The sequence below is a fragment of the Hippopotamus amphibius genome, chromosome 11 (assembly GCF_030028045.1).
Source record: "Hippopotamus amphibius kiboko isolate mHipAmp2 chromosome 11, mHipAmp2.hap2, whole genome shotgun sequence".
NCBI classification, from domain to species: domain Eukaryota; kingdom Metazoa; phylum Chordata; class Mammalia; order Artiodactyla; family Hippopotamidae; genus Hippopotamus; species Hippopotamus amphibius.
In genome coordinates, this window is record NC_080196.1 from 90,961,934 (window position 1) to 90,985,602 (window position 23,669).

The 23,669-nt window shown below is 49.5% G+C and overlaps 1 protein-coding gene across 1 annotated transcript in view; it reads right to left on the reverse strand.

The window, feature by feature from the left end:
- Nucleotides 1-23,669, reverse strand: part of MYO5B (myosin VB) — a 340,872-nt gene that overhangs the window by 49,000 nt on the left and 268,203 nt on the right. The window contains exons 18-22 of the mRNA XM_057699421.1: nucleotides 20,746-20,857; nucleotides 15,782-15,993; nucleotides 13,658-13,814; nucleotides 11,571-11,810; nucleotides 4,532-4,765 (exon numbers count right to left, since the gene is read on the reverse strand). Coding sequence (XP_057555404.1) covers nucleotides 4,532-4,765; nucleotides 11,571-11,810; nucleotides 13,658-13,814; nucleotides 15,782-15,993; nucleotides 20,746-20,857 — 955 coding nt within the window. The remainder of the gene's footprint in view (nucleotides 1-4,531; nucleotides 4,766-11,570; nucleotides 11,811-13,657; nucleotides 13,815-15,781; nucleotides 15,994-20,745; nucleotides 20,858-23,669) is intronic.

Genomic DNA, 23,669 nt, shown 5'->3' on the forward strand with positions numbered 1-23,669 from the left:
GGGCGCTCACACTGCAACAGGGAGGGGAAGTGCCTGCCCCATCATTAAAAAAAGAGCCCCAGAGAGAGGCCTGGTAGAGTGCGGACCCCAGACCCAGCATCACGGGTGCGACGCCTGTCACTCAGCACTCACTGTGCCAAGCTGTGGGGCTAGGAGCGAGGATGGGGTCCAAGGAGATTAAGGCAGAGCTCGTGCCCTCCACGCAGTTTCAGGCTAGTCGAGGGGATAATGAATGAACATTCATCGAGCTTTCGCTATGTCCCAGGCACCGTTATAAACTTCCTTAATACCTGTCAGGTAAATGCCATCGTTATTTGCTTTTAAGGAAACTAAGGCACAGAAAAATCAGTGAGCTGGCCAAAGGTCACACAACCAGGCAGGAGTACAGCTGGCTGTGGCCCAGAGCAGACCGGGTCCAGGCTCTCAGCCACTAGGCCACCCTGCAACCAGACAGGTCAGAAGGCTGACATATGAAGGACAGCGATGTTGACAGCCTGGAGCAGGCCTCAAACACCCGGTTCCGACAGCAGAGCTGGAGGATGGCGTTCGGGGCAGGAGGGACCTGGTGTGCTGCAGAGACCACACGCCTCAGACAGACTTGCTCATCTCTCTGGAGGCTTCACGACCAATGTTGCCTCTGAGGTCAGAAGATCCTTCCTGATCTGACCCCACCACTTTGCTCTGTCCACCTCCACCCAGGGGCCCGCTTGTTGGTCCTCGAACCCACCCAGCCTGCTCCCACCTCAGCACGGATGCACTTGCTGTTACCTTTGTCACCTCATCCCTAGAAGTCCTCACGGCTCACTCCTCACCTCACTCAGGTATCTTCTCAGAGGGAGTCTGAATGGAACACACCTCCCCTGGCCCCACAGCTTCCCCTCTGTCCCGTTACTCTGCTTTCTTTCTCTTTATTGCACTTGAGGGATAATTTGTATTTGATTCCTATCCGTACATTCTCCAACAATGCCCAATATTTAAGCTCCCTAAGAATGAGAAGGACTTTTAAAATTGCTTACTGTGTGCAGAGCAGTGCCTCACAAATGCACTCAATAAAAAACTGCTGACTAAATGACGGGCTGTGAGCGTCCACGATTTCTGCAGTGAGATAAGGTCCCTCCATGAGACGGCATGGGGCCCCGTTTCGAATAACCATCAGCCTCCTTATGAACCAAGAAGCCTGCTGACAGCACAGCTCTGAGTCTTAATGGGTCAAAGAAGTCCTGTTCTGTATCTTTGGGGGGAAGACTCAAAACATTCCACTGTGAGAACCCCACTTCCCCCAAAGGTGGATCTATTTACTTCTATTTAGAGAAACACAAAGTCTTTACATTGGAACCACCCAAGGTAACTATCGGCGGGTACTTTGGTGACGGATAACACGATGCCACACAGAACCCCAACCACACCAGCCTGAACTCTCAAGGCCTGGGGGCTCACACGTGTCAAGGACCCTCGCTCAGAGCCACGCACCTGGCTGTGGGCTGCTCTTCCTCTCCCACCCTCATCCCTGCACCAAGCCAGACTATGCTGGCCTCACCAGCAGAGCAGACTCTGGAGAACGTGCCATTGCCTCTGTGTCAAGGGCAGCTCTGGGAGTCATGCCTCTTTCATCAGGGACAGGAAACAGCACAGCTGCACAAGTCAGTCAGCACAGGGATCATGATAGCTTTAAAAAGGAACAAAATACACAGCTAAATCCCATGACAAAATCCCACAGCTAAAAGGAAAGGAGGCTCCAGGCTGAGGTGCAGACGACTCTGGGGAGAGGCCCCAACAATGGATACCTTTAATAGAAAGGCTGTCAGCTAAGTTCTGTGGCTGGTGGGGGTGGAGGATGCCCAGGCTCTGCCCCCAGGGAGACCTGGCCTCCCATAGCCCAAGGCAGTGTGGCCACGTGGCCTGACAATGAGAACACGGTCAGGGGTGGGGAGCCCGAAGTTTTCCAAGATGCCAGTTCCAATACCACATTTGCTGACAGAAATATCAAATCCATTAATTAAACACCTACCAGCAGTTGGCTCCCCCCCTGCTTCGCCCGGCTCATCAATCTTGTTCAGCAAGGAACAGGCTGCTGGACAAGCCAGAGAAGAAGCCAATTGTCTGACTGTTCAGCATTTGTTAAGACTGGACATGGTACCTTTGATAAATATTAAAGCCTGACCAGGCAGAGAAGAACCAGAGGGGGAAAAGGCCAGCCCCTACCTGCCCAACCCCACAGCCACCAGAATGAATGTTTGGAAGACCTTAGAGAAAGAGGAAAATTTGCTTCTACCTTTTTCTCCTTCTGGAAAAAGGTGGACATTGCACTTAATCATTTTATGCCAGTTTCTTATGTTACCGACTTGGGACTTGCTTATGTCTGGAGTCAGGGAAGGTGCTTTCCTTGTTCTGCCTCTGTGCCTGCTATTCCCTTTTTTTCAGGGTCCTTGAATTTTTTTTTTTTCCCTTGCCAGAACCAAGCTCTCACTGTATTGATATTTAAGACTCAGGTCAAGACTTCAATAGTAACAATTTTTTCCAAAGAAGAGGAGGAAACTAACAATTTCTTCAAAGGAGAGGAGAAGGGAACCTGCTTCCTTATTTGGCTCTGCAGAGGAAGAGTGGGATATTATAAACCCTTCGGCTCCCTTGGATGGAGACGTGGATATTTTAAAAGTGCTCTGAGTCCCCAAATCACAATGCCACAGGGGAAGCAGGGAAGGAGGCTGGGGAGTCCATGAGTCAAGTGCTCTCTGTGGGGGCAGAGACAGGAGACCCTGGTTTTGTGAGCTGCTAGGATAACAGACTTCCCAGCATTTCATATGACTGGCACCCATGTGCAGGGAACCTGCTTTTCTTTTTCTTCCAGGGTCACCAATCACCAAGAGTTTCCAGTTCTAATCTCAGCCTCTTCTCTCTGCCGTTGGATTTCACTTTTTCATCTTTTATTCACATATAAGGGTTACCGTCTATCTGTTCTCTAGGATCTATAAACCGTAAGTTTGGAATTCCATGCTTTATAGGTTACAGCCTTGTAGCTACCTTTTAATAGGTGTTTCCTTAAACATGTGCTTTATCCCAAAGAATGAAGTCCACTCCCGACTCGTGGTGGGAGAGCTGGCAGGTTTCTCTGGGCAACGTGCTACAGGGTGGCCTCTTTAGTGCCAGGCTGCCTGCACAGGGAAGGCCTATGTCTCAATTTCCTCGGCACTTAATCCGCATGTGGATCCCCTCTCTGACCCTGGCAACCCCCCTAGGATCTGGGAAAAGCAGCAGCTGACAGTGCAGATGTTCTGCCCAGGACAGGAAATGACACAGGCAAGCCAGCAGGAGCTGGTCTGCAGGCTTTCATCTCCTGGGGCAGACGGCAGGCTGCCTATTTCCTAGTTTTGCGCCTGAGGGCTCAGCCCAGAAGAAGGTGATGGGGCACAGGAAGAGAGAGACACTACAGAGCAGGGCTGAGGGAGGTCCTTTTTCCTTCTAGAAGCCATCAAATACCATCTCACGGAGGTGACTAGTTGCAAGTAGAAGAAGCCTAAAAATGATCTAAACCAACCTTTCTTTGTCTTCTTTTCTTTCTTTCTTTTTTTACACAGATGAGGGAACTAAGGTCAGTGAGATTTCCTGCATGCACTTGGCAATGGCAATGCAGGGATGAGAATCTGGAAACTCCAATGGCTACCTCAGGACCCTTTCTTTGGCAGCATTCTGCTTGCCCCAGTTTTTAAACACTGAAAATCATTATTTCAACATTAGGAATGCTGAGTCCTTCCCTCTTAGTTTCTCAACCCACCGTGACTCTCCAGTGATGGACAGGAACTAAATAAGTGGGCAGTGTGCCACGTTCCCTGTGGCCTGTGGGTTGCCATAGAGAGGGGGGAGAAGCAGTGTCCTGAGTCGGAGGAAGGCTTTGCAGGGGCACGTGGGATTTCCCTGGTTTGAACAGCTATCTTGGGAGCGGAGAAGGGAATCTCTGTATCCTGACATTTGAGATGGGGGAGTGGGGTCCAATCCCAGGAAGTTATATTTTATGGGGTGGAAAATAAACCTACAGAGCACACCAACCAGAGGAGATGAGTCAGGCTGAAACTATCAACACTTAAACTTAAGGCAAATTCCCCAAAGCACTACGATTATGGTTAGGGATGCCTAGAGTTGACCCTAATCCCTGCAGGCAATGTCAGGAAGAAAGGCCACTACCTCTGTACCACCTCTCTTGCCAACAAGGACTCAGGCTGCAGAGCTGACTCAGAGGCTAACTCTAGACTATAAGGAACATGCCCAAAGGCACACGTGTATAACCTTTCAGGGGATGCCATCGTATCCAGGTAATGGCGGAAACTCAGTCAGCACTGTCAGGTGAATGAACACACGCTTGTGTAGGTTCCCCCCAAGCTGAGGCACTTTACATCTAAACGCAGAGGGATCGTCAGTCTTGGGCACAAGCCCCAGCAAAATCCATGGCAGTTTTACAGCTGGAAGAAGAAACCGCCCTGGAGGGGTGCTCCTTTAGCCAGCCCACCACCCAGCTACCTCTCTGGCCCCAACACACCTTTCTCAGCTCATCCTTCTCCCGGGTGTGGGCGTCCTCCAGGATCTTGCGCTCCGAGTGGGCCCTCTGCAGCTCGGTCCGCAGGCTCTCGACCTCCTCCTGCAGCTGCGGGTTGCTGTCCCCACCCTGGCTCTGCTGGTAGCAGGCCAGCTCCTTCTTCAGCTTGTCTACCTCCATGGCGTGTGTGGAGGTGATTGCTGACAGCTGCTCCGACAGTGTCTTGAACTCTTTGTTCTGTGAGAGCACCAGCAAACGGGGAGAGAGGAGGAAGAGGTGGGCAGCAGGTGAGTGGGGCAGGAGAAAACACGAAGGCAATTAAAAAAGGAACTTCCAAGGTGAAGTTAAATTTCACAACCACCAAATGCTTGAGTGATTTCTTGGCATCTCCCTGACAAAACTTTATTGTGAACCTAGGAGAAATATAGGAAGAGGAAAAACACCAATACTGACATTCGAGGACAGCGTAGGAGCAGGGATTGAGCTGGAAGCTGGCTGACAGAGGTTAGCCTTCTGTGTCCGGCAGGGGAGATCTTCCATCTGGTTTTTAAGTTGCGGGAACAATGTATTTGGCTTCTTAGATCTGCAGCCTTTGCTTTTCAGGCTTTCCAGCTCTTTCACGCTGGGCCCTCCTGCCCTTGGACTCACTGGCACAAAGAGCTGCAACCTAATCGCTGGCTCTGAGACAAAGGACCCCTTCAGCATCCCCTCTTCCAAGGAGGCCCTCCATGGGGCCTCGGGATCCCTCCCACCACTGTCAGCTTATCCTGTAAGACTCTGACTCCAGAAACTGATGCCCTGGCAGAACCCGTCCCTGCCAACGAGGTACCCAATCAACATACCCACTCAAGCAACAGGCAAGTGAGAAGCACTCCCCCAGGTGCCTGGCGGGAGTGCGCAGGGAGACTGGGAGGCAGACTGTAGATGAGCCCACACAAAGGAAGCCCTGCGGACCCAGGGCCAGTGTCAAGTGCTGGTGTAAACACGGGCAGAAAGTGGTGCTGCCGTGGAGTGTATCAGCTCAAAGCGGTCAGCAGGGGAAGTACAATGGGAGGAGCAGGGGACTCCCAATAATTAAGCCAGCAGCAAACAGTCACCGATTAGTCTTCACTGCTATTCTCTGCAGGAGCTCCGAGTAGAACAGAGCTACTGGCTAAAACACCAGTAAGCTGGGGGATCAGGAACCAATGACTAATTCACACCAGCAATGAAGCTTCATGGAAAGCAGTGAGGAGCTGCAAAAGAACAGCTGTTGGACGAGAACAACACCACCAACACCGTGGCACCTCAAGGCTAAGACCCGCTGCTGGTATCCAAGTGGTAAGTTTTCCGCATTGATACAGCACAAAAGATCCTCCCACAGTCTGTGGAAACCTCCCAGTTACAACCTTTCGCGCCCTTATGTCTGGTCTGGCAGTCAGCCTTGCTCTAAGTAATCACAAGTAAGAAATCTAATTAGGTAGCATCTGTTTAAAAAACCCAATGCTGTCTGCACTGCCCACTCAGGTCTGGGTCTCCCCAGAGGCTGAAGGGTCTCCGCACAAAGGGAGTGGGGTTCAGGGAGGGAATGTGAGTTGGATTAGCCACCTTGACTGTGCTCTGCTCTGGGCAGGAAGGGAGGTTCCTCTGAGTGGTGTGGCCTGGGTCAGATCCCAGGGAGAGTGGGAAGGAGGACCAGGCTGCAGGGGCCTCTAGGTGAAGCAGGCATGGGGTATGGAGAGAGGCAAACAATGTGATGGCGACACGCTGCTATGAGCAGTGATGACACCCCAGGACACTCATGAAAAGATAACATGTCTAGGAGCCCAGCTCTTTGCTTTCACTGACATGCAGGCTGAAGTGAGGCTCAGCAAAGTAGGGGAGTTAAGAGGCTGGAGCCGGACAGACCTGTGCTCAGACCCCAGGTCCATCCTGATCAGCTGCGAATGTGTGGTCAGGTCATTCCACCTCCCTATGCCCAGTTTCCTCATGTGTGAAAGAGGGATAACAGTAACTCCTTCCTCATAGGGTTTTATCAAGGTTCACGGAGATCAAGGGCTACCACGGGGCCCAGCACCCAGTTAGTGCCCAATAAAGGGAAGCCTCTTCATCGTTTGGTTCTCTAGGGAACCCCTGGGAGAGATGATCAGAAATCTTTGCTGGTTGCCCAGAGTATGGGTGGGAGATTCCTAACAGCTGCACATTTCCTGTTCCAGAGACATGATTTTAGAAAGGAGGACCCCAGAAGGGCCCAGCAGTCTCCTGCCTCATCCTCATACCACGATGTCCATGTCAGGTGCCCATGGCCGTGCAGCCAAGCCTGGCACAGGGAGTGGCAACGGGCACTTGCTTCTTCATACACCGCAGACACCCTCCCTGCAATGGCAGGCCAGGCTCCCTGGAGTGGCCTTTGTCAGTGTGACCCAAGACCTGGCCAGCTCTGTACTGAACCAGCGACGGCCTTTTCCTGACAGCAGGGGGCTGGGGATTTCCATATGGACCCTTGTTCTCCTTGAGCTCCTCAGACAATCTGAGAGGATGCTTACTCTGTGTCTACTGCTGAAGGGTAAAGGGTACTGTACTACATAATTCACATCTATTAACTCATTCCCTTCTCACAAAAATCCTATGTAGTAAGGCTGCTTAATATACCCATTTCACAGTTGAGAAAACTGAGGTACAGAAGGACATAAAGCTGTGACTTGTCACATACGATTTTTCAAATGTATATGGATGAATCATAAAATATTAACTAATATATTTACTGAGTGCATGCTATGGACACTGAATAAAATTGATTTAAAAGGTTACTGACTTGTAAATAAGTTCATTTGTACCTTTTTTCTTTTTAGATTCCATATATAAGCGATATCACATGATATTTGTCTTAGAAATAGTCACAGACGTAGAAAACAAACTTATGGTTACTGGGGTGGGGTGGGCTGGGGTGGGGTGGGCAAGAGTAGGGGAGGGGTAAACTGGGAGACTGGGATTGACATATACACACTACCATATATAAAACAGATAACTAATAAGGACTTAATGTATAGCACAGGGAACTCTACTAGATACTCTGTAATGACCTATATGGGAAAAGAATCTAAAAAAGAGTAGATATATGTATAGGTATAACTTATCCACTTTACTGTACATCTGAAACTAACACAACATTGTAAATCAACTATACTCTAATAAAAATTTTTAAAAAATAGAAAAGAGAATCCTTATATGTTGTAAAATAAATAAATAAAAGGTTACTGACTGAATCCATACATTTGCATCATATTTTTTCTGCTAAAATATATTTAAATATAGCCTTATACTCATAAAAGTCCAAGGAACTTGACCCTCATTGCAAAAATATTGTTAGCCAGTTGACTTGAATAAAGTGCTTGAATAAAGCCAGGTTGATAGAGAGCTAAGTTCACAGGTCACATAATTTTGGCTGAAAAATGTCACATCACAGGTCTACACCAGGGACCCTGAAGGAAATCATCCCAGGAACTGTCACTGCATTTACTGCTGCAGGATATTGTTCATGAAAACCCTCAGGAAAACTGTCTTAGCACCAGGGACAGCTCCAAGCCTCCTAAACTTTCAACAGCTCTCAACTGATCCTATTTCCTTCTTTCTGTTTGCTTGGGAACTTGGTGCTAATTTTGCATCTTGTTTCTTTAGCTGGGTGCACAAAACCTTAGACATGAATTTTGGGTACTAACCTTACCCTGGTTTTATCTTTCATCCTCCTCTGCTGACTTCTTGGCAGTGGGGATACTTTTTAAAAGAAGCTCCCCCTGGTGATTCTTCAGTGCAGCCTAGAGTTGGGAACCACTTTACTAGCCACTTTACGGCAACAGTGAATTTTTGAGCTAGAAGTTAGAGACCTTAGACCAACCCTTTCTGAGGAATTCAAGGCCTAATTAGAGATTTTGGCCATAACCCCAAGCTGTCAGCTCTGGTTGCAAGTATAACTGAGACAGAACTCAAACCTCCATCCAGCTGGGACCCTGTCCACTACCTCATGCTGCTCTGACAAATCCCTTGGAATGCCTTCACCTATGTCGTTCTGGCACAAAACATGTATCCTCTCCTAGCTAAGAACCTTGTGTGTCAGGGGAGCAGCTGCCTGAGTTGTCTCCAGCCTTTAGATAAAGAACAGACACCCATTCACTTACAAAAGGCTAGCCCCGCCTGCTAAGAGACTGCAATAAAACAAGTCCTGGGGCCACAGACTGTGCTGAAGACTCCTCTCATGACAGAGCACCAAGCATGTGCTTTGACATCAGGTCACACACCCCACTGTAAAATGCCATCCAGTCCAGGGACCATTCTGCCTATGAGAATGAACCCCAAACAAAGCTAAGAGTCTTCCTTGGACTGAGGAATTCTCACATGTCCGAAGAATCTCCTAATTATGCAGATATTCTAAAATTTGGTTGGAGGTGGCAGAACATTCTCTGGAACCAAACTGTCAAGTTGCAATCCTAGCCATGCTGCTTACTAGCTGTGTGACCTTGCAGGCTACTTAACCTCTCTGTGCCTCAGTTTAAAATGGGAATAATGTTAAATCTCATAGGGTTGTGGTGAGGATCCAATGAGTTAACACATGAGAATAGTGCCCGGCCCACAGTCGGGCAACACGGGGAAGGACGCAAGAGAACAAGATCTAAGTCACCCCTCCCGCCTCCTCTCCTCACCCTCTGCACACAGGACACCCTGCCCAGGGTGGGTAACACCTGCCACTGCTCACAGATGTTTGCCAAGCAGGAAGCTTAAGGCAAAAAGCTCTTTTTAAAAATAGGCCTTTTAGTAACAAACACATGAAAAGATGCTCCACATCACTAATCATTAGAGAAATGCAAGTCAAAGCCACAATGAGGTATCACCTCGCACCAGGCAGAATGGCCATCATCAAAAAATCTAGAAACAATAAATGTTGGAGAGGGTGTGGAGAAAAGGAAACTTTCCTGCACTGGTGGTGGGAATGTAAGTTGGTACAGCCACTATCGAAAACAGTTTGGAGGTTCCTTAAAAAACTAAAAATAGAACTACCATATGATCCAGTAATCCCACTACTGGGCATATACCCAGAGAAAACCATAATCCAAAAAGAAACATGTACCGTAATGTTTATTGCAGCACTATCTACAATAGCCAGGACATGGAAGCAACCTAAATGCCCATCAACAGATGAATGGATAAAGATGTGGCATATATATACAATGGAATATTACTCAGCCATAAAAAGGAATGAAATGGAGCTATATGTAATGAGGTGGACAGACCTAGAGACTGTCATACAGAGTGAAGTAAGCCAGAAGGAGACAAACAAATACCGTATGCTAACCCCTATATACGGAATCTAAAAAAATGGTACTGATGAACCCAGCGACAGGCCAGGAATAAGGATGCAGATGCAGAGACTGGACTGGAGGACATGGGGTTGGGGGGGGGGCGCGAAGGGGAAGCTGGGACAAAGTGAGAGAGTAGCAGAGACATAAATAGACTACCAACTGTAAAACAGATAGCTAATGGGAAGTTGCTGTATAACAAAGGGAGATCAACGCGATGATGGGTGATGCCTTAGAGGGCCAGGACAGGGAGGGTGGGAGGGAGCCGCAGGAGGGAGGGGATATGGGGATATATGTATAAATACAGCTGATTCACTTTGGTGTACCTCAGAGGCTGGTACAAGAGTGTAAAGCAATTACATTCCAATAAAGAGCTTAAAAAATTAAAAAAAAATAAAAGGACATGCAACTTACAAAAAAAAACATGAATGTTTAAAAAATACATATTCTTTTAAATGAAAAAAAAATAGGCCTTTTAAATCTGCACGTGGAGAGTAAAATACCAGATTTATTTTTAACTGCTCAACTCAACTTCAGAAACCAGCAATGCCAATGCAGGGCCCTGTGGCTGGAGCCCAGAGCCGAGGTGGCCAGGCAGTGCGTGGGGCTCCCGGCAGGGTGCAGCGGTGCCAGTGAAACCTGCTCATCCCTCTGACCATACCTTGCTCGGAAGGTTAATGGGCACAGTTTGACTACAGAAACGCCTTTCCTGGCCAGTCATCAATAGTTATAAAAATAATAACAATGGCAATGATAATAATACAACCCTAGATAGGTCCTCCTTGGGATTGTGTTTTCCAAATGGCTGATTCCAGAGTCCAGACCTTTTCCTTTCCACTCCTGATGCTCTGAGCAGATAAGTCTTCCTCCCTGACCTAACCTGTCACTGCGGGCCAACCAGGGCCAGGTACCGAGTGTCTGCCACCCTGCACGGAGCTTTCTGCCTTGCTTCCCCAGTAGGGAGCCAAACAAGACACCTATAGAACTCACACAGAGACAGACACCTAGGGTGACAGTTTCTTCTCTGGAAGCCTGGTCTTTTGCAAGAACAGAGAGGCAGGAACATTTTACTACTTTTGGGCTCCTGTTTAGGGCAGCTGGCTTAGGTGTAAGTGGCTCATTTATTTTCTTGCCCTCTTGGGATCATGAGAAGCTTTAAAAAGTGCCTAGCATAGAATAGGTACAATACAACCATTGACTGCCAAGGCAATGCCTGGTGGCCCCAACTCTAATTCTCCTCCTCCTCTCCCCACACCATGTGCCTTCAGCATGTTTTCCCCCTTCCTTTCCTCTATTTTCCTCTTTCCTTTCTCAGGAGGCACCTGAAACCCTCCAGGGCATTGCGGGAGCCTGGTCCTGAGGTCATTAATACCCTACACGAGCAGGGTACCAGTGAGCCTGCTTTCAACTCTGGAAACCCATCTTAGCCATGACACAGGAAAGGACTGACACTTTAGCGACATTTGGTGTTAAGAAACCAGCATCACCCTCATTATGGCTGTTGGATCAGACAGACCTGGGCTGGAGTGCTGGGTCTAGCACTGCCTAATTCTGTGACCTTGGCCGAGTACTTGATGTCCCCGATCCACAATTTGCTTATCTGTAAAATGGCCTCACGAAGTCATGTGGAGAGCAAATGAGAGCTCCCTGGGGAACCCGTGGGTCTCTCTCACCACAGCCCCAGCCCCTGGGAGGGAGCTCAAGACACCAACCTGGTCGTCGATCTTCCGCTGCAGCTGGACCACCTTGTTCTCCATGCCCACGTTGAGGCGTTTCAGGTGCTCTGCTGAGCGGGCCTCAATCTTGAGGGCCTTCAGCTCCTGCTTGGCCTTGAGCCTCCGGAAGCCGCACTGGATGACAATGGCCGCGCCCCGCAGCTGCCGGAAGCACCTGCGAGCCATCCAGCCCCGCATGTGCTTCTGGATGATGGTGGCCTTGTGCTCCCTGAGGACCTGGCAGGGGACAAGCACACACCTGGTGGGTTTGCACTGCAGGACAGGAGATCAAAGGGCTCACGTACTGCTCTGGGGAGGTGGGAGCCAAGGTCAGTGAGATATAGCCTCCTTAAAACTTAAGGCTTTGGTAGCCGTTTCATGAACAAGTTGTAACTAAGTTTGGCAGCCTGTGTACCTACAGGGAATCAGCTGTCAAACTCTCATGTCTAGTTTTTTGTTTTGTTTTGTTTTACTTTTTATTGGCTAGAAATCCACAGTCTAAAACCCTCAAAGTTGGAGGGGCTTAAAGATTATCCAGCTGATAGACCCCCACTCGACAGATGTGGATCCCCTCCTGGTGACCGTGAGTGGGAGAGATGAAGTGACATTGTTGAGTGAGATTGCTGAGTGGGTTAATGGTTTACAATTACAAACCTGGCTTGTAATTCACTGTTTTTTTTCCCTATCCAGTTAAAAAACCATACAGAAAATGAAAGCATCACCAATGTTCTCACTCTAATGCCCTGCAAAATAAATGTTTGTGGAATGAGTAAATAAACAAACACGTTGAGAAACCAGCATGCCCAGTGTCACAGCTCTGAGATGAGCTGGGTTCAAACCCTAGTGCCTCCCAAATGCCACCTGCCCCAACCATGGTGACACCGCACAGATGTCACCAACCTCCCAGGAATATTCACAGAAGACTTTCCCACTGGCCCGGGTGTGCTCCATCTGGTGCCTAACCACGTCTGCCTTTTCATTATCAGCGTAATGCTTCAGAGTTTTATTACTTAGAAAATCACACCTTCTCTGATCACAGATGAGGAAGATGTTCATTTTAGGAAAACAAAAGACCATCTTAGACATTTCATTCCAACCCATCTTTTATCTTAGCACCGAGCTTCAGTTGTGCAGGGGTGATTTGGTGGACGGGGTGTGTCCTGACTTGGGGCTACCTACCTGGGTCTTTCAGCTTCACTGGATGATGGCCCGGCAGGGAGGAGGTCGGGGTCCCTCTTCTGACCTCACCTCACTGGGCTTCAGGTGGCTAATCAGTTAAATGAGGAGCTAGGCCTGATGACTCCTAACACCACCCCCTTCTCTCAAGTCTGCATGAGCCCGTGATAGGTCACCAGGCTCGGCCACAGGCTGACCGAGTGCCCTCGGGCAGGTGACGCAGCTGCTCCAAGCATCTCACAGCTGTTAAAGGGGTACAATGATATGCACCCTTCCTTCCTGTGATACTTAATACGTGTCAGCTTGACTGGTCAGGGGATGCCCAGGTTAAAGACTGTTTCTGGGTGTGTCTGTGAGGATGTTTCCAGAGAGAGGAGTATTAGAACCTGTGGACTCAGGGAAGAGGACTGCCCTCCGCTGCGGAGCGGGCATCATCCCGTCCGCTGGGGGCCTGAATAGAACAAAGGGTGGAGGAAGGAGGAATCGCCTTTTTCCTGCTGAGCTGGGACATTTCACCTCACCTTCTCCTTCCCTCAGAATGGGATTTGTACCATGGGCCCCCTGGTCCTCAGGCCTTCGGACTCAGGCTGAATTACATCCCTGGCTTTCCTGGGTCTCCAGCTCACAGATACCAGATCATAGAACTTCTCAGCATCTATGACTACATGAGTCAGTTCCTCATAATAAACACACACACACAGATACACGCATCTCCTATCCGTTCTGTCTCTCTGAAGCTTTGAGACACTATACCTTATAAGACTTTGGTTAGGATTCAGTGAGGGCAGAGTTGTGAAATTACTTAGAAAAAAGTTAGAAGGGCCCAATAAACATTTATGTTAGTGCCACCCATTTGCTGCTGCTTAGCTCTGAGCTTACAGCCTGAGTCCCTCAGGGTGGCTACATACCTGGTGGTAGATTCTCCGCACAAACATGCCCCGAGCGAAGGCCTGGATGACGACGGCAGCCCCGCGGACCCTCTGGTAGGCCCGGCGGGCCCTCAGCATGCGGTACTGCTTCTGGAGCACCACGGCTGCCCGGGTCCTCCGCAGATGCTCAGCCAGCCTGGGGAGGGAGAGAGTGGTGGGCCAGGTTGATAGAGGCCTCTGGGCTGCTCAGGAATGCAAGCCCCTCCCTCCTCAGCCCTTCCTGGACACCCCCCGGCCAGGCCAACTCCCATCACCCTTACCGACTGTAGCAAGGCCTTGGGGACTTGAAGCCAAGCTCAGAACAGCAGAATTGGCTTCCTCCATCTCGTCCAAAACGTCTTTCTACATATTTACAACTCAGTCTAAGTCTGATCAACTCTGATCCTCATCTGTCCACTCCCCCACCCACAAGCCCCTCCTGCAACCTGGGTAGCCCTCAGTGACATCACACGTTCACACCTCTGTCTGGTCCCTGGAGCTCACTGGGTGAGGAGAGGTCAGAAGCAGTGTCTCAAGCATCCTTGTACTCCTACATCTAGTACAGGGCCTGGCATAGCAGCGCATGGTGAATGAATAAAACCTTCTCAGACCTGCAACGATCCCTCTTTGTTTTCTCATCTCCAAGCCCTTCCTGCAGGGGATGCACGGCACGTGGGCATCTACCTTCCTCTGTTTCATTTCCTCATGCCTCATCTCACCCCTTAAGATAGACATAAAGTCAGCCCAACACTTTTTACCCTCCTTAAGAGCTTTGTTTGGTATCAGGCTCATAGCAAGTGCTCAACTAGAGACTCAGAATATTGAAAGCTAGAAAGAACCTTGGAAATCATCTAGCGCAGCTCCAGAGTGGGAGGTGGAGGTGACCCACTCAGCCCTGCTCTACCTGCTGAAATGAGTCTGATTCCTGGTCCCGCTCTCCCTGAACACTCTCTCTAGAATACAGACTCCCTGCAGGGAGAAGGCAGGCCAGCTTGCTGCCCAGGACAGACCCTGGGGCACAAGGGTGATGCCCTGACTGTGGATGACGACTCAGTGTTGATACTGCTGACAACCTTCTCATTTCTGTTCCAGAGACCACCCCTCAACTCTTCACAGGTAATTAACGGAGTTCCTCACATCCAGTTCTGCTCAGATAAACAGCCAACAGCAAGGACACGAGGGGGAGCTGGAGCAATCTTCTAACTTTATGGTACAATGGGTGCCTGCTCTGGGCTTGTTTCTTATATTCAAGCAGAGATGCCTGAGCAGCCACTTGTGACACTTTGGCTTCCAAGTGCAAGGCTTCCTGGCAACTACTGTCATTTCTCCAAGGAAATCTGGATCTGCAGAGGTCACTGATTTTGAACCAGGGCTGTGTCCAAGATCTGATGACCTGTGTAAAGGCCTAGGGGTGGGTCTCACGGCGGGGGTGGGGGGTGTCCTCCACGCCCATCTTACTGGAGATGCTTATACGGCTTCAGCACTTCATCAAACCAACGACATCACTGAGGAGGGGCCGTTTAAAGTAAAGTAGCTCCTCCTGCGTGGTGTTGGGAAGGCATGCCCTCTTGATGGGCCAGGGCAGCCGACTGGTTTCAGGCTCTGCCCCTAGGGAGCTGCTTGTGGTCAGGCAAGCCTTGCCTTCTCCATGCTGGCTGACTGCAACAACTCATAGAAGGGACCTCCCCGGGCCTTTCCAGCCCTATTTACTGAACTGTCAACGGATTTTGAAATTGGTGGTATAAATCATGAAGCTGAATGTAAGTTAACTGTGACAGAAAGGCTGAAACCGTCTTTTTCTAAAAGAAGATTGTTTTACTTAAGAATTTAAGCAAAGGGCAAATGGAGGTTTTGCAGGAAAACCAGCCAGTCCTAGGCTAGCACTGGTGGGATGGGGACAGACTGGGGGAGCCAAGAGACCTGGGAACTAGCCTTCCTTGCACAGGTGAGAAGGGCAGGAGAGAGAGGGGCCCGCTGCTGGGGGAAAGCCGGATGCAGAAAGCACCCAGCAGGAACCATTCCAACTACAGGGGCTGAGAGGCCAACCAGCTCAACACCAGTCCCAGCCCCCTGCCCGCCCTCACCACCAATCTGCTACCTTAGACGTGCCCCAGCTCAGCTCACCTGCGGGCCAGGTGTCCTCGGCAGTACCGCTGCAGAGTTAAGGTAGCCGCCTTCAACCTGCGGTATTTCACCTTCTGCAGCCAGCCCCGGACGGTTTTCTGGATCATGATGGTGGCCGCCCGGAACTTGTCAGCCCGAAGCTTCTCCAGGTAGGCCACCTGGCCTGCCCGGAAGAAGATCTTGGTGCGGCCGAACTGGAACTTGTCAGGATCCTTTACAAGGCAGGGAGGGCAGCTGGTTCACCATCTGTGAGCAGCCAGGGAAAGCGTCCCACCACCCCAGTTCCTCCTCCCACGCACAATTCCCTTGCCGGGCCTCACATCCCCCTGCTCTTTAAGCAAATGCTGAGAGTTAGTGTGTGACAGACACCGAGTCTATCCCTACTACTGGTCACACACTGAAAGCAGTGGTGAGAAAGATGCCTGCCCACCAGCAGCTGACATCATGGTGAGGGCAGCCGGACAAGCACCCAGGGCACAGTGCATTTCAGGCAGTGCTGAGGATTAGGCAGAAAATACACTAAGGGCTGCAGGACGGGATGGAGATGTTGAAATAGGCTCATCGAGGAAGGCATTTCTATGGAGGTGATATTTAAACAAAAACCTGAATGAAGTGAAAGGAGGCAGTCACGGGAAATGACGAACGTATTGCAAATAACCTGCAAATATATTTTATTTGGTTTCTATGTTGTGAGGTTTTTTCAGACATATAATTACTATCTTTAATCGGGTGCCTTCCCTGCGCTCACCCTGCTGGATGAGGGAGGATGACCCAGCCACTGCGTGCGTGGGTGAGCCTGGGCTAGATCACTCGACAGGTAACTACGATTACTGCATGCTCTTTGTAAATACACTTCATCTAATTTTGCTCACTTGGCATGAAGACCATAATAAGGAGCAGATAATGAGCCACAGTGTGAGGAAAACACACACACAAGAATACATTTCATGTTGACAAATGGCTCTGAAATCATGCTGAGTCACCACTCTTCATGGCCAAGCCCTGCCCAAGGCTTTCCACGCACAGGAAGGCCCGGCTGTCTGAGCCGTGGCTGAGCTGGGACACAGCATCTGGCCAGACCCTCCCTGACTGTCCCCTCTGTGGCCAGGCTGCCGGCAAAGCTGAGAGGAGCGAGCCGCGAGGGCCTGCTTCTCACCCCTGCACCTGCTCGGGAGGAACGGGGGCTGACTGGGCGGGGAAGCTTTGAGGTGCGGAGGGCTTGCCTTCTTCACTGCCCTGCTGGGGAGACTCCTCAGTGAGGAGGGGGTCCAGAAGCAAAAGGTGGGTGGCTCAGTCCTCACAGTCGGGGGACAAGCCTGTCTATTAGGCCTCTAGTCGAACTAGGGCCTGGGGGGGCCTGCTGCACCCCAGGAACCACAGTACACAGGCTCCATTTCCTATTCTGGAAAAAAACACCAGGGAAAGGGCAGTCTGGTCCGCAGAGCGACAGTCTTCACAAAGGAGGATCTCTCTGAAGGCCCCGCCTGCTACAGCCGTCACCACTGGCCTGATGCTCACTCCCCTGCCGCCAGGTGTCCTGAGCACTTCTACCCCAGCCTGCTTTCCGAAACCCCTAGGACGGACTATACTCTTCACATGTGAATCAGAGGTCGTCTTTTGAGAACTTTTCTCCAATGATCAGACCCTGAGGGAGCAGAAAGGAATCTCGGCAATCCACCCCAAGCCACTGCTTTTATTTAGCGGATGCCTAGAATCTTGAGGTGAGTTGCCAAAGGTCTCACTGAAAATACTGAGGAATAGAACCCAAGACCCGGGACACCCAGGCCAGCGGTCTCTTATAATAAGCCATGCCCTTTGGTAATACCATCTCCTTTTCACACCCCTCCCACACATAGCTCCCATGCTCTCTGGGTTCTCAGGAGATGCTTCTTAACACGCTCCCTCATTGTCAGCATGAAGGTTCAGGTTTGCATGACGGCCAGTGATGTCTATAACCACACCAGATGACTGTTGGTCCTGGAGGGCAGGGCCCACCTAGCACGCTCTTTCATAACCTTCACACTGACCACTCCAGGTTAGTACACGGGAAGAGCTCAGTACACATTTGTGGAGCTAAAGAAAAAACAAACTCAAGCTAAAGATGGAGGTATTCCCGCAATCCTGCAGGAGGAGACTGTCACTCACGAATAACCCTATGACGCAGCCCCCGCCCCCCGGCTGCCGCCCGATGAATGTGGCCGGTAAGTGCCTACTGCCTGGCCTACACACCACCTCCACCACTGCTTCTCTCTGATCGCTCTGCTCTAAAGTGTACTTAGCACTTTCCTGGAGAGGGCAAGGAGCTGGCATGTGCCCTTCTAGGCTAAGATGTGGCTTTGCCAAGTCTCTGTTGCTTGAAGGCCCAGGTCACTCAGCATGAGTACTAGGAGCATTTGGTGACTAGAAGATGTGGCCGCCCTTAAAAGGGAAAAAACAAAAAAGGAGGAAATACAAGGTCTCTGGGGAATTCTTGAAGCACTGATCCTTGTTCCATCTTTAGGAAGGATAATTATACACAGTGACATTAATTAATCCGACTGACTCAGTGGGCCATATGGTTTAGATTGTGGGGGTTTCTGAGTCAGTCCACCTGTGCACCTTGGACCATTTGTATTAGCTGTCTGTGCCTCAGTTTCCTCATCTGTGAAATGGGGATTATGTTTGTATCTTTCTCATCAGGCAATGTGAGGATGAGATGAAGTGTGTGAAGCAGTTAGAAAAGTGTCTGACTCCTACTATGTGCTTAATAACTGTGAGCCATTAGTGGCAGGTTTCATCGGGACAAGCTCATCCATCACCCATGCAGCCACCTGCACAAACTCAGAGCTTATGTGATGACCAGTAACTGTGCTAAGAACACAATGACAATGGGACCTTTGCCATTTAGTTGTTCAGAGTCTGGTGAAATGGCAAACAAGCCTTTAACTACGATACAAGGGGAGAAACATAAGAATGGAAGACAGAAGTTGAGAAGTGTTGCCCACTGACTAACTCCATCTGGGAGGCCAGGAACAGGCTTCACAGACCAGAAAGCATTTTTGAACTCAGTTTAGAGGGAAAGTAGACCCTGGCCAGTTAGGTAAAAGAAGGGGAAAGCACTTCAGGCTGAGGAAACAGCATATATTCACATACTTTTCTTGGGGGAATTCACTCATTCCACAAATGTTTGGTGAGTTACTTCTGTGTGTCAGACTCAGTGCTCATAACTGGGGTGGGGGGGGGGGCAATGTACAGGTTCTCCTCTGCAAGAAAGGAGACACGTGGAGCACAGGACAGCATGCTACGGCTCAGAGAGTGCTGGATTGAGGAAGGCAGAAGGGCAGGGTCGGTGCTGACAAGCCAGTGGCCTGAGCACATCAGAAGCAGGCCGGGGCAGGGGCACTCAGTCCTGCTAGCTGGAGGGAGCAGAACGGGGGAAGCTGAGTCAGCCAGTCGGACCCGGGCCCCCTCCAGCGTACCCTGTTTGGGAAGCAGTAGTTCTGCTGGAAGCTTGGAGAAATCCAGGGACGGGAGAAGAAGAGTGGAACTATGGCCTGGAGAAAGGAGAAGGCAGCCCCATGGTAGAGTAGGCTCTTTGCGAGCCTTGACCACAGGAAGAGGCCAGCTCCCGGTATCAATCAGGAGGAAGACTCCTGACGCTCCACGTCAACCAGAATCAGCTGACCTTGAACACATTTTTCTCACCCATAAGAAAAGACATGTTGAAATACAGACACTGACAGATACACCACAGCAAAAACCTCAATTAACCAGAGTCCAAAGAACCAACTGCAAGCTTCAATTAACAAGATTGCCACCCCTTACTCTCTATGGAATATTTAGCACACTATTCTGCACTGTCTTTAGCTACAGACACGAGCTAAGACAACGCTCAGAGGGTGACTGTGTCACTTTTACAAAATTACATATGACCTTAAAACTTGATCACCTGGCAATGAGATATACTCCAGATGAACAGATTTTCCTAGCAAAATGATACTTAAAAGACTTAAAAATGTTGATGTAATTCTCTGATTTTCTTAAAGGAAGATTTTTTATATAATTTAACCCTTTACTGAGACCATTAAGTACCATACTCTCCTGAATACTCTGGAACTAAGAAATATTCAAGGATCTGCCCCTCACCAAACGCCCCCAAGAGCTCTGCTACAGTTCTCATGTTCCAAGTGTCAGTTGTGAGCTCAGATTGTTTCAATTAAAATGACATATATATATTAAAAAAAAAAAGACATATATACACTACCAACTGTAAAATAGATAGATAGTGGGAAGTTGCTGTATAACAAAGGGAGATTAACTCTTAGAGGGCCAGGACAGGGAAGGTGGCAGGGAGTCACGGGGCAGAGGGGCGGGGATATGGGGATATATGTATAAATACAGCTGATTCACTTTTGTGTACCTCAAAAGCTGGTACAAGAGTGTAAAGCAATTATATTCCAATAAAGAGCTTCAAAAATAAATAAATTTTAAAAAAAATGAAATCCCTTGCCTTATTTAAAACAAGCACCTGGGGGTGGACCTGAGACTGGCTCTGCAATGAGGAAGCTACAGGAAGTGCAGCTACTTTCCCTTCGCTGGCTTCTAGGCTGTGCTCGGGCTCCAGATCAGTGCCTCTGGGTGGGTGCACTGGGGCTGGCAGGTGGGCTGAGCAGTGGAGCCCCAGGCCTTGGGGAAGCCAGAGATCCCGGCCAGCAGCTGGTAGCCAGGAGCGGCCGCATCATGACCCCCAGGGCACTGTATAAACACTTTCATTTTCTACATGAGCTGTGACGTGGGAAAGGCTAGGAATTTCTCCAGGCAGGTGAAGGGACTTTTGCTTTACAGTTGCTGACTTACGAAAATGGATTACTCTCTCAGGAACAGTTTCAATAAGAGGAATGAAGACCAAAAAGGCAGCGGACACCTCCTCCCACCCCCCAATTCCCAGGGCGCCGTGGCTGAGCCGTCCCCCGTGCCCAGCTCACCTTGATGAGACCCTCCAGCACAGACCTGCAGATGGCCTTTTTGTCTGTGTTGGCAAGTTCTCGTTTCTTGATCAGCACCCGGTACCGGTTGAAGAAGTCATGGTAGGCCCACCTGGAGGGAAAATCAGTGCATCAGGGGACGCGTCCTGCCTCTCAGCCACACAAGGACCACGGCGGTCTCAGACAGAGCCCCATGGGGTCAGTATATCCAGCACAAAGCCCTTCTCAGAGCAGCAGAACACGTTCGCCTGGTGCATTTTGCTCTCCCTCTATGGCCTCTGAGAATTTCAGTGTGTAGTTATGTTATAGAATCATGGCTGGAAGACTGAGAGAAAAAGGAAGGGTCTTGGAGGCTCTCCCAGGTTGGGGGGGGGGGGGTGCTGACCAGAGGCAGAACCTCTCACAGGGGGTTTCTGCCCCAAAACGTGGAGCTCCACTCTGCTGCTGCTGGAGTGTGGAAGCCTTACCTGGAATGCGGCTTGGTTTTTAAAGGCCAGTTTTCTTCTTATAAAACTAAAACTAACACAGCTAATCGAAATTTTTTTTTTTTTTTTTTAACGCAGAAGAGTATACATTAGCAAATAAAGAGGCCACATCCTAACCCCTGGAGATACACTGTTCATACATGTCGGTATAGTTTAGAAGGAGTTATTTTTCTCCCCAAAGTAGATTTCGCTCACGATTCTGCACCACCCCCACTGATCATTAGAGTCCTGCAGGCCCTCTGTAAAGAAAACATCCCTCAATGCACACAAAGTGAAGAGCACTTATAATTTCACTACCTTTAAGTAAGTTCTGTTCTGGAAGGAAATCTCTACGAGAGTCTTAAGTTTATCCCTTGGCCTCTGAGATCTCTACTTCAACAAATGCAGTCTTTTCAATGAGCAAAGGCACAGTTTTCCAGGCAGGCTCTGACCCTTTCTCCTGAAAGCTATCTCAGTTCACACGCATGCTCACACCCTGACTATCCTTGCTTGTCATCTCAGTTTTCACGGGATGCTTACAGCCTCTGCATGGAATCTCATGTTCCGTTTTGGCACAATCCGACTCTAAGGAGACTTTGAATTTCCAGTCTAAGTCCTTCTGAAGGTGAATTCAGCCCATCGGTCCGCACTCCTTCCACGTCCTCGGAGGCATCAAGAGATGCTCACCCCTTCAGAGGCATCAGGAGATGCTATACACACTCTGCCTTTAGGTCCAAATGCTGTCCACGTCGCCCATTTGGAAATCATGTAGGTGCTGCCTTGAGATCATGTGTCACCATTTACTGTCACCTGTGGCCTTGCTGAGTGACTGTCCAGTTACTCAATCGCCCTCATTCTAAAGTATTAAGAGGAATGAATGGATTGCATCCCTTCTCCTGGAGTACATTTGCTTTTAAAAGGAGTCCTCTAGAAATTTTATCCAAAGAAATGAGTTCTGTGGAATATCAAGGGCCACTGCGGGTGGTGGACACTGTCTTGGACGCAGGTTCTTCTAGAGCTGCTCCCCTTGCCCTCCACAGTCGCACGCAGTGTGGTCCTTAGGCTCCCCCTCCCTCCCAGGCCACCCATCTCAGTTCCCTGGAATGAGAATGAAAACAAACTGAGCTCAGAGCCCCTCCCCACCTTTTGCAAACACTTGCCTGGTTTGGTGGAAGACTTCTAAAACAGCCATGGGTCTCAGAGAAGGTGCAGATAACAAAATGACTTTTTTTCCATCTTATTTTTTCTCTACATAAAGTGGCCTGTGCTTTACCTTTTTTAAAATAACAGCTTGAGATATAACACATACTGTAAAGATGTACATTTTTAAAAGCATACAATTCATTAGTTTTTAGCATCTTCACAAAGTTGTGCAACTATCCCCAATATTGAATTCCAGAACATTCTCACCACCCCCAAAGAAACCTGATAACCATTATCAGTCACTCCCTGTTCTCCCCTCTCCCCAGACCCTGACAACCACTAATGTACTTTGTTTCCACGCCCTTTACCTTTTTAACGGGTTCTGCCTGTCATAAATGCAAGGGCACAGGGGAATGACAGCATCTGACTGGTGGGAGCGGACTGGGTGTGCGCGTGGCTCTGCTTCTGGGCTCATGACATGGGGGTTCCCTTCAGGAATGGGGGCAGAGGGTACTGGGAGGCCCCGAGGCCTCTGTTTTAGGGCCCAGGTAGGGTTTCTGCTGCTCAGCGCCCTTTGGGACCGTGAACCAAACCCACCTAACTACCAGAAATCTCTAACAGGAGGCGTTAAAGATGGAAACATTTAAGGTTATTTGCCCAGCTAAATGCTGCTTCAATGATTTCAATCAGGCACAATAAATGTCAAGAAAACGCCGAAGCCCTGACCGACGTTAATACTGTGGCCCAGGAACAGAGAGCTGGATGGATAAGCTGCAAATCTGATGTGCATTTTTTGTCTTTTAATACTTGCAAACACCACTTAATTTTTCCCAGGCTCTTTCTGCACAAGCCCCCAGTTTGAAACACAGACCATTCTGTTTACTGATACTTCCCTGTGGGTCAAGATGGATTTGGGCAAGAAGCAAAGAGAATGAAAAGTGTCCTTACTCCCCACGCCCACCACCAGCATTTCACCCCTGCAGTGGGGTGTGGGCTCTCCCCTCACAGGGGCTCAGCCCTTTCTGCGTGACTTTCTGAGGGCACTTTCCACATCCTGCCTTTCGGTTAACCGTGTATTCAACCTGTTTTGCTTCTCACTATGAGTCTGCAATTTCTCTGGGGAAATAATTAGAGCAGCACCTCACTGGCTAAAAACCTTAAATGTTTCTAATCTGAAAACCTCTTATTGCTGACAGTTCCATATCTCAGGGCGGTTACAGGCTCCAGGAGATGACGAGGGAGTAGGGAAACGTGACCGCAGTACAGAAGAAGCTTGGAGGTCGGACGCAGAGAAGCCTGCTCTGACACTGACTGGCA